Source organism: Meleagris gallopavo, chromosome 10 (assembly GCF_905368555.1).
Source record: "Meleagris gallopavo chromosome 10, MGAL_WU_HG_1.1, whole genome shotgun sequence".
Lineage (NCBI taxonomy): Eukaryota > Metazoa > Chordata > Aves > Galliformes > Phasianidae > Meleagris > Meleagris gallopavo.
Window position 1 is genome coordinate 13,352,324 of NC_139413.1, and position 13,867 is coordinate 13,366,190.

At 40.8% G+C, this 13,867-nt stretch overlaps 1 protein-coding gene across 7 annotated transcripts in view; it reads left to right on the top strand.

The window, feature by feature from the left end:
* Positions 1–95: 95 nt before the first annotated feature.
* Positions 96–13,867, top strand: part of BCAR3 (BCAR3 adaptor protein, NSP family member) — a 62,101-nt gene continuing 48,329 nt past the window's right edge. For 5 of the 7 annotated variants that reach the window (XR_014885106.1, XM_085231188.1, XM_085231189.1 and 2 more), the window contains exons 1-2: positions 96–221; positions 7,077–7,404. Coding sequence is in view for 6 of the 7 variants with exons in the window: in XM_085231188.1 (XP_085087314.1) it covers positions 7,085–7,404 (320 nt within the window). In the remaining variant the exon portion in view is untranslated. Of the gene's footprint in view, positions 222–508; positions 642–7,076; positions 7,405–13,867 lie in introns of those variants that run through there. The other 2 variants (XM_085231194.1, XM_085231192.1) reach the window with 1 other exon arrangement.

Here is a 13,867-nt window from a genome sequence, read left to right on the forward strand (position 1 = left end):
AATTTGGGAAAAGAAATTACGGAAGCCAAGTTCTTAAAGCCGAGGGAATAGGAGCAACGCGAGGTCACCGAGCGTACGCGGCTGTGTGTCCCGGCGGCTCCCCGAGGGGCGGGGCGTCGTAAATCAGCGCCCTCGCTGCCCGCGCTGCTCACGGCGCCCGCGGTCTCCGCGCTGCCGGACTCCGCACGGCCGGGCTCGGGCGGCGCCGCGCAGCCCCGCAGGTGAGTGGCACCCGGAGTCGGGTCGTGAGCTGGGGTGAGGGCGGCGGTCGCGGAGCCCGGGAACCGAGGTCCGCTGCCGGGGTGTGAGGCGCCGTCTGCGCTTGCCGACGGGCGAGCGATAAGGAGCTCGGAAGGCTGAGGTTGAGTCACCTTTAGTTATCGCGATCCGCTCTTCTTCGGGGCGGGCTGGCGCAAGTCTTCGCTCCGGCTTCCACCGCGGCAGGGCGAGACCCTGGGCCCTTCGAGAACGCCCCGGGCGGTTACTGCGGGCGCCCCGGCCGCCCCGCGGACCCGAAGGGAGACCGCCCGGCCGGGAGCGGAGCCGCAGCCGGCCTCCAGGAAGGCGAGCCAGAACGGGAGCGATCGGACCGGCGGCCGCTGGGACGGCGTTTTCCTTCGGGGCGGAGAACGACGAGCGGGGTTTGTGCGAGAGTTCATGTGCGCCCGTGCCCCCGAGCTCCCGAAGGAGCGCGGCGCTCCCCGGCCCGGCCGCGTGGGCAGGCGGAGCGCTGCGGGTGCCGCGGGCCGGTGCTGTGCGTGAGCCGGCGGCCTGCGGGATCGGCGGCCGCGGAAATGCGGCGGGTGCTCGCAGGTGTACAAATCGATGAGCTGGGGGTACCGAGGTGTTTCGCTAGGGAGAAAGGAAATACTGCCGCCGTCTTCTTTGATCCGCTAAAGAGGAGTTTGTACAAAAGCGCTGCTTTCTGTCCAAATTTGCTGTGTAGATAACCTTATGGTTGTTCAAAATCATAAAGAGCGTCCTTGCTGCTGAAAAATTTTTTTTGAAATATTTAATTTGTGGTTAATGTAGGATTTTCTTTTACTAAAATCATGGGAATACAACAGCAGGAAAATGATAAATTACTTCCTAGAGGAGGAGCAAAAGTTGTGTTTTGAAGCATTAGCTGAGAAACGCTTAGATTGGACTGTAGTTGTGGTGAACTCTGCTTCCTCCAGCAAAATGGAGCTAGAATGTTCACTGCAAGTTAAGGCTTCAGCAGCACAGAGCTAACTCTGTTGGTATTGTTTGGGTATTGAAGTTTGTGTGATTATAGCATATGCCAAATGATGAGGTCTACTTGTTTGTTGAACCCTCTTCGCTGATTGCTTTTTAAGGCTTTTTTTTTTTTTTTTTTTAATGGACATAAGGGCATTTTGAGTGTGAAAACTCAGGAAGAAAAGCATGGGTGTTATCTGCTTGTTTCATCTCAAAACAGAGCAAATTCAAAGATAACTTGTCCTGGCCTACGTGCTTTCAGTTGCTTTAGAATGCTGGTTATAAAGCATATCTTAGATTGTCAGATTACAGTGCAGGGATCTATGGGGGAAGTCGTGTGTGTATACAAGGAGAGAGCAAGAACAGTTTGGTAACTCCCCGGGACCCTTTGGAAGCACTGACCTGTCTTTAATCCTGTGGGGAGTTTCTGATGTTTGACAGACTTGCATGTTTTCTGATAGCAGCTTAAAGCCTTTGTACTACTGTGTATGCTTTCTCAATCTATTTCTGCTTATCAGAAGTTCTTGAGCCCTCATGTTCTTCTCAAAGTCCTGTGACCCCTTGCAGCTACTGCGTAAGTTTATCTGGTTTAATAAACAAACAGAAACCCATAAAATACAGGTTGTAGCCATTTGGGGAGAAGAAAAAGTCTTTTCTTGTTTCTTTCTATACTAGTGAAGATGACTCTATATTGCTTCTCAGCAAATAATTAACACAAAATCTGTGTAGCACATGCAAACATACCAGGTAACTCTACAGTAAGATTGAAGTTCTGTATCCCTCTGTATTTACTGTTACTGCTTTGTAGGGTTGGAGGGAAGGTGGAAGATGGTTGTAAGGAAATTTGCTGTGTCAAAAGTAAGTGGGGTTCTCATAAAAGTTGACTTCATCCCTTCAATACTTGAGAACATAAAGCAGGTGTCCTTTGATTGGATTTACTAAACCATTTTCTAGCCCTCTTAGCTTCATAGTGTGCATAATGATAAAGAAGCAGTAAGACTGAGTGAAGTGACTGATGGTGATACGATAACGCCAAGTCTTGATTTCAGAGAATCTGAAGTCTTGGTACTTCTCCCTGTTAGAAAATTCACACTTCTCAGAATATTATTGATCTGATATCTAAAACTGGTTTAGATAGAATTCAGAGTTTTGAGATACTTTGAGAGTCTGATTCAGAGCTCAGAAATTGCTTTTCAGTTTCCTTTTATGATATTTCATGTCCATGTACAGCCTTGGACTGTTGGTTATGCCGTTCACAAATCTCTGACACCAAACTAGAGATTTCCATCACTTCCCCTCCTCTAAGGTATCAAAACAAGATAAGGCCAATGGCACTGGTTTCCTTTCCTTGTGGGATGGAAAGGCTGCCTACTTTGGCACCTGTGTCAAACCTGAGTGAAACTTCAGTCTACGAGTTGCATCCAAAATTTTTTGTAAAGTCTGAACCAGAAAGTTTGTATGAGGGCTGTTGTTGTGCAATGCCTGCTATTTTGTTGTGCTCGCCCACGGTGTTAGGGGTAGTAGAGGTTGAAGCTTCCCACCAATATTCCATTACATGTTGTTGCTCTGGGACAGATGGCAGCAAAGGGATGGCCTGGCAGAATGGAATCTGACATGGAAGTGCCCGTGAAGCAAAGGTGTGTCACCTTTTCCACTTCACGTGGAAAAAGAAAAATGGCACCCACTGACATTCATCGCCTCTTGCTGAATGTTGATGGAGACCACACAGTGAATGTGAGCACAGTGAGGCAGTGGGTGGTGCATTTCAGCAGTGACAACAGCAACAGCGACTCTTCTCCACTGGTGCAGATTTTTATGAGCGCGGCATGCAGGTTCTTGTTCATCAGTGGCAAAAATGCACAGCTAGTGGTGGTGACTGTGTTGAAAAATAGTGTTTTGTAGCTGAGAATTTTCTTTATAAAACGATGTTATTGTGCTCTTTGTATCTGTTGTAGTTTCCTTGGAACTAAATAGGAGGAATTACTTTCAGAGCAGCATATGTATCTGCATTCCAAAGCCAAGAGGGCATGAATAGAAAGATTTTTGTGTATAATTTTGGAGGAAGCAAAGTTTGTTTCATTGTTCATGTTTTTTTGGTCTGTTTTTGAGCAATGATATGAAGAGATACCCATTTGATCTTGCCCACCAGATATGTATGTCATTCCGTGCACAATCTCATAAGATTTTGTAAAGGCCATGTTGATTTAAAAAAAATAACTTAATTTGTATTCATTCCCTTTTCCCCCTACTCATAACCAAAAGACAAGTTAGAAGTTAGCTGGAAACACTTCATGCCCTCCAATTTTCTGAACTCAAAATCTGACTTCTGCCAGTTCCATTCCCTTATACTTTCCTCAATTATGGATTGAAGAAAGGGAAATCCCATTCTCCATTAAAAACAAAACAAAACAACAACAACAAAAAAAAAACAAAACAAAACACTAACATCCAGCTTTTTTTTTTTTTTTTAACAGTATACTTTCAAGAAATAAACTGTACGTAGTTAGAGGGAACTTGCACGACTCGTGAAGTGCTCTGTTTTGTTAAATGCTGCATTTTGACAGATAGGAATTTGTTCATCTAAGTGACTTTTGGCCTATCTGTCTGCTATTATTTCTACCATTTCCATTGTTGAATGCATGATTGCAGATGTTTTAAGTGCAGTGTCTTTTAGGAAGTAAAACTATAAAGGGGTTCTATCTCTAGTCAAACAAAGACAGACATTCTTTGAATCATATGCTAAAGTATTTGAGACATTCCAGATTCCTCAGCTGAAGAGGCTCCCTCTTTGCATTGTTTACATTCAATACAAGAAAAAATGTATGGATAGTTTGGCAAGACTTTTGTTACCAAGTTAGTTGCTGTAATTTCAGTTGCCATTTGTCAAGAATACATGGTATAACAGCAAAAAGGCAGGCAGATGATTTTTTGGGTAAAAGTTAGCAGATCTGGGCTGTGTGGTGTTTTTTTTTGTTTTGTTTTTTTTTGTTTGTTTGTTTGTTTTTTTAGGAGAGTATTGCTTGACATATCAAAGCTTTTGTGCACAGAATTGTGGCAGAGTGTCCTATAAGTTCGTAAATGTTAGATATTCCTTAGGTGGGGAACTTTAACTTGATTACTCAAAGAGTTAAAAAATGTGAATTTGAGAATTAGGTGCTGAATGTGAGAGATGTAGGATGTTACTGAGGGAGTGAGTTTTATAAAAGGTACAATGATTAGGACATAACTGGCGGAAGTATAGTTGTTTTTTTTATTTTAAGGAGGGTTTTTTTGGATATTAAAAGGAAAATGATGGACTTCAAGAGTCATCATTTATTTGGTGAATGTTGGAAATCTATTGGTTTGGTTTGCTCTAATTATCCTGAGATCGGGTTAGGAGAGGGAATAATTATCTTTATGAATCCTTGAACAGGATCCATAAAAGTTGTTGGTTGCCAGTGTAAGTTCTATCGTGAACTCACCTGGCACTATTAAACTGAAGCTTCCTTTGGTTATACCTACTCTATTTTACTACCAATTTATTTGAAATATCATGTTTTGTTTCAGCATAGTGGCATCTTGCAGGAAAGCCTAAGCAAATTCCTTCTGACTAGATGATCTACACTTACGTAGTCAAAATTCAGACTTTTGAAGGTGTGAGGTTTTTTTAATAAATCAATAAGAAAATATGGTTATTAAGTACAGAATCTCAGCCCAAGAAGGAAATAGCAATGCATTTGGAAACATGAGCGAGGTGGCCTCCTTTTTTTAGTTCCTTTATAAGTGATATTTGCTTCCTTTACTTTAAGCACACAAAGGTTGAGCTTTTCAAATGATTGTGTGACTTCTAAGAAGCTTAATTTTATTTATTTATTTTTTTTTTACCCCCTTGTTGCTTGAGATCAATGTTGTTATTCCTCTGTGATAATAAAGCTGATTTTACTGGAAAGGAACTCTGTCAGTTTGTTCTAGCTAGGAAACTGTAGCTTTGTGGTAAACATTTGCATTATAGAGCTGCTTATCTCTGGACCAGTTGTTTCGCTTAGAATATTTGTAGTACAAATATTTGTATTTACAAAGGCCTTGCAGACTTCGTTTTATTTTGAAAATGATCGTGTGATATTAATACTAACAATCAGAAACTGTGCCCTCTTATAACACACACCAAGGGCCCGTATTATAATTTATTAAGGACTTTTGTGAGTATGTGGCTTTCTTTCTTTCAGGTGTTGAGTATTATTTGGATCTGTGTAGCTAACAAAATCATTTCATTTTAACTTCTCAGCTCTTTTTTTATTCTTTGCAACAAGAAACCTGAGCAAAGTCAAACAGATACTCAGAACTGCTATGTCCAGAGGTCTTCTGCTAGACTATATAGTAGCTGTGCTGGAAGCCTTGGCAAATTAAAGATAAAAAAAAAAAAATCATAGTCTAAACATTATTTATCATAACCGAGTATTTATTGTAGAACTTTCAATATGGGAGAAGTGGGATAGAGTTTGAGATGGAATTCTGGAAACCTGTGAATCTGCAACACAGCTGGAAGAAAATAGCAGAATAAATTTGAGATCAGTTTTAGTGTTACTGTAAAACTAAGCCTGTTACAACAATCTCTGAGCAGAAGTAACAATAGTATCAATGCAGCCTCACTTTCCTAGTACCTGGGGTGCTCAGGCTGGAGAAATGAGCAGGGCTTTTGGATCCGGCTCTGATTCTGTTGCAACACCTGTGCGTTTCCCAAAACCAGAGGAATTCTTGCGTAGCTGGAAGCCGTCTTCCAGACTGCTAGGCCTTTGAGGTACCACTCTGTTTTGTTTTGTTTTCCTGACATGAAACTAGACCAAGTCAGAACAGATACTCTAAGTCAGCTACTTCAGAAGATCTTTCCTGCCTTCTGATTATCAGTCTGTGCTGCTCGTGTGGTTTTTCCAGTTTGCATAGGAAACACCTGGTTGGCTACCATCTGGGTCAAATAGTGTGGGGTTGATTGACCTTGTGTTGTTTGTTCCATAGAATGGCTCTTGTAGGCTAATATATCTGGATAGGATAAGGCATCTTGACTTCTGTAATATAACACTGTGAAGTGAGCATGAGATAGGTGGAGTGGTTTGTTTTGTGTTTTTTGTTTGTTTGTTTGTTTTTTAATTCCTTTTGATGAAGAGGGATCCATTAGTGTGTCTGAAGTGTTTGTCTCATAAGGTTTTTTTGCTCATGATAACAGAAAAACCTGTACTGTACAGCAGGGTATAATTGATTGAAAAAGAGACTGACAGCTATGTAAATCCCTACTGTCAACAACAATTTGAGCCAACTGGCTGTGCATGCTGTGGAAGAGAATTCCAGTAATCTGCTCCTGCCTTTATCTCTAGGATAGAGCTCTTTAGTTTTCAGCCAGTAAGAAATGTGTGACGGGTTCTTTGCTAGATTTATTACTTGAGCAAGACTGTCCAGGAAGATTTTTCCTAACAGTGTGCCACCCACTGGATTTAGAAATGTGCTCTTCCAAGCCAACCTGTTGTGTCTGTTATTTTTCATCAAAATAACTTAAAACTTAAGTTATTCATCTTAAAACTTTTGCTATTTGTTAATTATTTTGAGTTGGTGTCTGACTCCTCATAGGATGTAAAGAATTAAAAAGAAGAACTTGGTACATAGAAGTGGAATGTATAAAAGTTAATAAACACATGTACTTGACACATGCAGTTGGGCAGAATGCGATGTGATTATAATACAGGCTACGCCTTGAAGGAGCTGACTGCATTAATGCAAAGTGAAGTTCAGTTCTAGGTGCTTTTGTTAATCGTGATATTTAATTTCCATTAAAATGGGGCTTTGATTCATGCTGATTTTTTATTTTTTATTTTTTTTCCCTCTTCCAGAATCAAGAATGATAGCCGCAGGGAAATTTGCAAGTCTTCCCAGAAATGTCTCAGTGAACCATCAGTTCTCATTAGCATCGTCCATGGACCTTTTGACCACCAAACCTTCACTAACTGAGAATCACTCAGATTCCTTTCAAGACATATCTATCCATGGCACTCTCCCCAGGAGGAAGAAAGGAACAGTTAAAGTTAGGGCTTGTGACATGTTTAGCCATGTCGGAATGTTACCATACACCAGAACACAAAGGCAACAGCCACCTTTTGTACAGGATGTCATAGAAGAGTACCCTCTACAAAATGGGAAGAGCAGCAAACTCCATACCAGGTACTTATGAAGTCTTAATTTACATTTGCCTTTTGCATAGGGATTGTTAGATGTTTTCCTAGGCCTCTAAATGTCTACTTACAGGTGCAGCTGTTATAACTTTGTGTGCTAATGGAAGCTGATTTCCTCTCTAGTGCTTGGTTTGCTTCTTGATGAGAGAAGCCAAACAAAAAAAGTGTGAAATTTGCAATATTTGAAGTAGGATGGAATCTGATGGATAGATTTCAGGAATTTTTAGAATCTTCTCTTTTTTTTCTTTTTTTTTTTTTTAATCATTCAAAATGAATTCAAAATATTTATTATATAAATGCTATTTGTTGAACGGTTTCAGTTTGAATATGTTTTCTTGTAGGTCTGTTCTGTCTGCAGTTAAAGCACATGGTTGAGTGCACTTTGAAAATTAAGATAAAAATAAAATTGTATCAATTAAGTGTAATACAGGGTTTTTGTTTTTGTTTGGTTGGTTGTTGTGTGTTTTTTTTTTTTTTTTTTTTTTCCCCCCTCTGTATGGAGGAAAAACTAATAAATAATTGAGCTGGCAGATCTTTAAGGAAGCTTTCCTTGGGGCACAACAGCTCTCTGTCCGTAGGTGTAGGAAGTCAGGAAAGGAAAACAAGAGACCGACGTGGCTGAACTGGGACCTGCTGGTCAAACTGAAGTACAAGAAGAAAATACACAGGCAGTGGAAACAGGGACACGTACTGTAGGAAAACTGCAAGAAAGCTGCTAGGCTGCGTATGGTTGATGTCAAGAAAGCCAAGGCCCAACTTGAACTAAACTTGGCAAGGGGTGCCAAGAAGAACAATAAAGACTTCTACAGGTACCTCAGCCAGAAAAGGAAAGACAAGAGGGTGTACCCCCCAGTGACTGACACCAGCAAACTGGTAACAACAAAGTGAAGGGTGAGGAACTCAACTTTTTAGTCTCTGTCTTCTTTGGTAACTGCTCATCACACAGCTCTTGAGTGACTGGTTCAGAAAGAAGGGACAACATCCCTCAACTGTGAATGAAGGTCAAGTTTGTGACCACCTGAGGAACCTAAACATCCACAAGTCTATGGATCCTGGTGAGATGTATCCCAGAGTCCTGATGGAATTGGCTGATGTAGTCACCAAGCCACTTTCAATGATATTTGAAAAGTGGTGACAGTCAGGTGAAATGCCTGGTGACTGGAAACAACATCACACCCATTGTTAAAAAGGGTAAAAAGGATGACCTAGGGAACTACTGACCTGTCAGTCTCACCTCTGTGATGGGAAAGGTCATCGAGCAGATCCTTCTGGAAGCTATACATGTGGAAGACAGGGAGAAGATGATATGAGAGAGTCATCATGACTTCACCAAAGGCAAATCCTGCTTGTCCAGCCCACTGGCCTTCTGTGGTGGTGTAACTGCCACAGAGCCATTGATGTCATCAATCTAGACTTCAGTTAGATCTTTGATGTAGTACCCCACAACATCCTTCTCTCCGAATTGGAAACAGATGGATTTGGTAGGTGTACTGTTTGATGGACGAAGAACTGGCTGCAGGATCAAACCCAGAAAGTAGTGGTCAGTGGCTCGGTGTCTGGATGGAGCTCAGTGATAAGCGGTGTCCCCAAAGGGTTGGTGCCACAACCAGTACTCTTTAATGTCTTCATCAATTACGTTGACAGTGGGTCAAGTGCATCCTCAGCAAGTTTGCAGATGACACCAAGCTGTGGTATATACAGTTGGCACAACTGAAGGACAAGATGTCATCCAGATGGATCTATACAGGCTTGAACAGTGGGCCCAGGTGAACCTCATGAGGTTCAACAAAGCCAAGTGCAAGGACTTGCACCTGGATTGAGGCAACCCCCACCAGCAATATAAACTGGGTGATGAAGGAATTGAGTGCAGCTCTGCCAAAAAGAGCTTGGGAGTGCTGGTGGATTGGAAGCTGGGCATAAGATAGCAATGAGCTATCTTATGACCTCACAGCCAAGAAAGCCATCCATATCCTGGGCTACATCAAAAGATGTGTGACTAGCAGGTCGGGGGAGGTGATCCAGCCTCTCTACTCTGCACTGGTGAGGCCTCACTTGGAGTACTGCTTCTAGATATGGAGTCCTCTGTACAAGAGAGATGTAGACCTGTTGGAGCATTTCCAGAAAGGGGTCGCAAAAAGGATCCAAGGGATGGAAAACCTCTCTTATGAGGACAGAGAGGGCTGAGGCTGTTCAGCCTGGAGAAGAAAAGGCTCAGAGTTGACCGTTCGGTATCTAAAGAGAAGCTACAGGAAAGAAGGAGATGGGCTCTTTAGAAGCGTCTGTGGTAATAGGATAGGGAGTAGATTTGGACTGGATTTGGAAAAAGTGTTTTGCAGTGAGAGTGGTGAGGCACTGGCACTGGATGCCTAGAGAGGTGGTGGAAGCCCCGTTGCTGTAGACATTCAAGGCCAGGCTGGACCAGGCTCTGAACAGCCTGATCTAGCTGAGAATGTCCCTGTTCATTGCAGGGGGAGTTGGGCTAGGTGACCCTTAAAGGTTCCTTCCAACTCTAAGTATTCTATGATAATAGTGTATGTTGAATTTAAATGTGGCAGTACAGTTCTTCAGGTATGAAACTATTTGCAAGATCATTAGAAAGATCAATACCTCTGGTTACCTTTGACCATTTCCGTATCGTAAGTTTTATTAATGTCTGTTGCCATGAACCTGTCAGTCTGTCACACTGAAACTATGATGTGTGTCTGTACTTCTACTTTCTAGCAAAAAATGTTGGTTAATAAAAGATACTCTGCATCTTGATTTTTCTTATGTTGCAGTCTGATATGTATTTTCATGATAGACTGTGAGATACCTACTGGCTTCTGAAAGTACTTGTAGAAGCCAGAGTTTATTACGTGATGATGAGATTGCATATTCTTGGAGCTCTGTGCTGAGCAACTCGCTAGTACCAACTTGTCAAAGTACAACCTAGTTGGATGGTATGAAGATGGGAGATGAGCAATCAAGAAATTATGTAGGGTTATACATTTCTGATCTGTTAGTAAGGAGGACATAAATGAAATTGAATGAAATATATGCAGCAGAGTTAAATGTCGCATAGGGCAGAATACTGTATATTCATCTTGTTTGCTCTCCTGTACAGAGTGTTGCCTGATGCAATGAGGTTAAACTGAATTAAAGAAGCAGTCAGGTAGGACAGCTTTTCCTTCCACCATCTTCTTACATAGTGCTAAAACAAAGGATTAGTTTTCCTTTGTTTCAGGTCAAACACATTGAAAGCACATCAGCTAGGTTACAGTCATCCTTTGTGAGTAATTTTTGTACCTTAATTTACATGAGCTTCAGATAAATTGGTAGAATCTGTGATACTATTGAGTGTGCCTCTTTCTTTATTTAAATACATTAAAATGATTTTAAATTTCTGAATAACTCAATTCTGAGGAACTACAGCAAACAAGGCACTGACTGTAAAGAGTTGCCAGACAAAGGTATAAATCAACAGATGACAGCACGTATGCAGAAAAATTTATAAAAGCCGTGACTGTTTTTGATAAGCCATAGTTCTGCTGCATAACCACTGCTTTCACAGCATTGTGACTGTCCTGGAAAAAGAATGCTTAAGAACAGCTTTAAAGAGCAAGCTTTGGCTTTTGGACTTCTAAATGTTATGGAAAACAGAATAATGGAAGCTCCTACTTTGGGCTTTTGGTTGAATTGTAGAGAGAACAGTACTGTCTGTGGTTCAGAATTAGAAGTTGACTTGGAAAAGGTGATAAAAGTAAGATAAATTTTCTGCTCTGATAGGTAGAATGGAGCAAGTGAAGGGATTGCAGAAGATGGAAGTGGTGAAAGTAAATGGCTATATTATTAGCTCTGCAGAGGCATTCTGAACAAATATGAATGAGTGAAGATTTTATTTAATTTCAGAGAAAAGGATGTTTTATCTTTTCTTGAGTTTTAATTACTGAATAGTCCCTGCTGTTCTTGTGCGAACTGCAGGTCATTATGCAGTTTGCACTTGTTTCCACTGGTGTTTGAGTGAGTCATGTTCATAGTGTTGTGCAGCTGTAGACAGAAGAGAGGAATGAAGTTAGGAATGTAGTAGGAGTGTGTGTTATGCAGAAGCTGCTCAAGGATAAAATCACCACATCTTTTACTCTAGTTTACAGTGCAAATAACATTAATCTGCAGTACATAACTTAAATACAGTATGTCTAGTGTGTTCAGACTTGTACCTTCAAAATTAAGTAGTTGTGTATTTCTTAAATCTATGTAGATGGAAGGAATTTGGAGACAAATTGAAGAAGGCTTCTAATCCTATCTGGTCTCTGTAGCAGTTCTGTTTTTCTAAGCAGCCATGCAGCAGATTGGTACATTTTTCAGTTTGTCAGGCTCCTTTGAGCCTGTACTGTCTTTGCTTTGATTTGTCAGGCAGCAGCCTTGGCACTGTTGAGAAATTTGTTCTTCTGAGCATTGCTTTTTCAATGTAGAAGAAAGGAGCTGCTTTTAAAAATGTCACTAGCAATGGTTACTGTAAAACAAAGAAACATGCTTTCTTGTAGCAATGTGTCCTAATGTTTTTCCCCACAAGAACATTTATAAAAGCGCATAATAGCGCAAATAATGTACTTCAGGGACCGTCAGCAGTTTACACAACTTGTAAGAATTATTATCTAGTTGAATGATGATGAGGATTTGGGCATCTCTGATAATAATGTTATGTCCACACTTAAATTGTATTGAAGTTATCACAGTTACTTGATAAGTGTGTCCGTGAGGGTGGCAAAGGACTGGAGAAAGCAGGTGCTTAATATGGTTTAATCTGTGCAGGTCTGTATGTTGTAGGGCTCTTCAAAGCAGCAAAGAGATTGGAACGTAACATAAAATCGTAGGAAGATGGAGGTTTTCTTAAAATGGATAGAAAAAATAGTATGATATCTGCTTAAAGATTCTTCATTGATGTAGTGCTAGAGAATTATTGAACAAACCTCAGAGTCTGCAGAAAAGGAAAAGCTGCTTGCAAATTCTGGCTATTTTGCATCCACTGAGCTTGAATGATCAGGGTTGGGTTTGTGCTCCAGCAGTGAGAAAGATGTTTTCAGATGTATCAAGGGAAGCTCAAGAAAGAATGTGCTTCTGACTGGGACAGCCTTAGAATGGTGGAGGTTAAGAGTGCGATGATTAACTGCTTACTTCTACTGGTGAATTGTTATTGGAGGAGTATTGTATTCTGCTGCAGTTTCAACATAGACATGTGGAGGATGGTTTACTTGTACATGTGTACATGTATGCTATTTGTACGTGTGAAGAAGGGTTAACAGAGACACTCTGGGGAGAGGTTGTGTTTTTCATCTCTTGAAATGAGATGACATGGTTGTGAATACCCAAAATAGATATGGGAATATGTATTCACATCCCTTTCTTAAATTATATTTTGTGACAATCTGAGTATGAAAAGAGTGGGAAGCCAATTCTGTGACCTATTGAGCCCTTACCCAGTGCCTTACTTTGAGGTGTTCTGAAAATATTCCAGAAGACTTCTTTCTGCATTTAATGGGCTTTTTGGCTGAATGAGAATTGAGCTTATCTGATTATCGGAATCCTCAGAATATGTAATAACACCCAACCTGTGAACCCACAGTTCACACTGTAACGGTTTTGACTTACAGACTCTAATTTGTACGTATAGTAGGTAAGCATGCAAATGAACTAAGCTGAAAAGTCAAGCTCATTATGAAGAGAGACATTAGCATTACTTGAAATGTAGTAAAATCTGTTAAAAGAGGAAAAGTTTGCTGTTATAGAAACAAACCTTCAATCGAATTGATTTTGAGACGTAGCAGAGCCTGCAAGTATTTATCTTAAAATGTTGTGTTGTTTTTTTCCTGAAGACTATCCTATACAAATAGTGTGGTTGTGAATTCGCCTTTTTTATTAAGATGACTTACAAAAAAAAAAAAAAAAAAAAAAAAAAGAAAGCTTTTATTTTTCTTAAGGGTCTTGACAGGATAGGTTTCCTTTACTGGGAGCAAGTGACATAAATGGTGCTTCATCACTACTAATTGAAAGCTGATACTATTTAGTTTTGTGCTCAGTTCCTAGTTGCTTTGGCAATCTGCTTAGTGTAGCAGCTTTATGCTGGAATTGCATGATACGAAAATGAAATAATTAATCTTTACTATTAGTTATTGCACATCAGTGAAAGTTACCTTCCTTGAAAATAATCTCAAAAAATTGCACAAAGATGAAGAGTTAGACAAGGTAGGGAGAGAAGAGGGAAGATCCGTTAGGAGAAACGTGGCTAAGATGTGGAAGCCTTACAGCATAAGCATCCCTTTCCACGAACTGTAGTAGTGGGGCACTGTACGATTTGCTATGTTTTATTGTGCATCAGTTTATCAGATTAAATTTTATGGTGCTCTTGTAGAGATTTGCTACAGCGTCTTTTTCCCAAGGCCGAAATTTTCAAAGCACTTTTGTCATGCGGATGG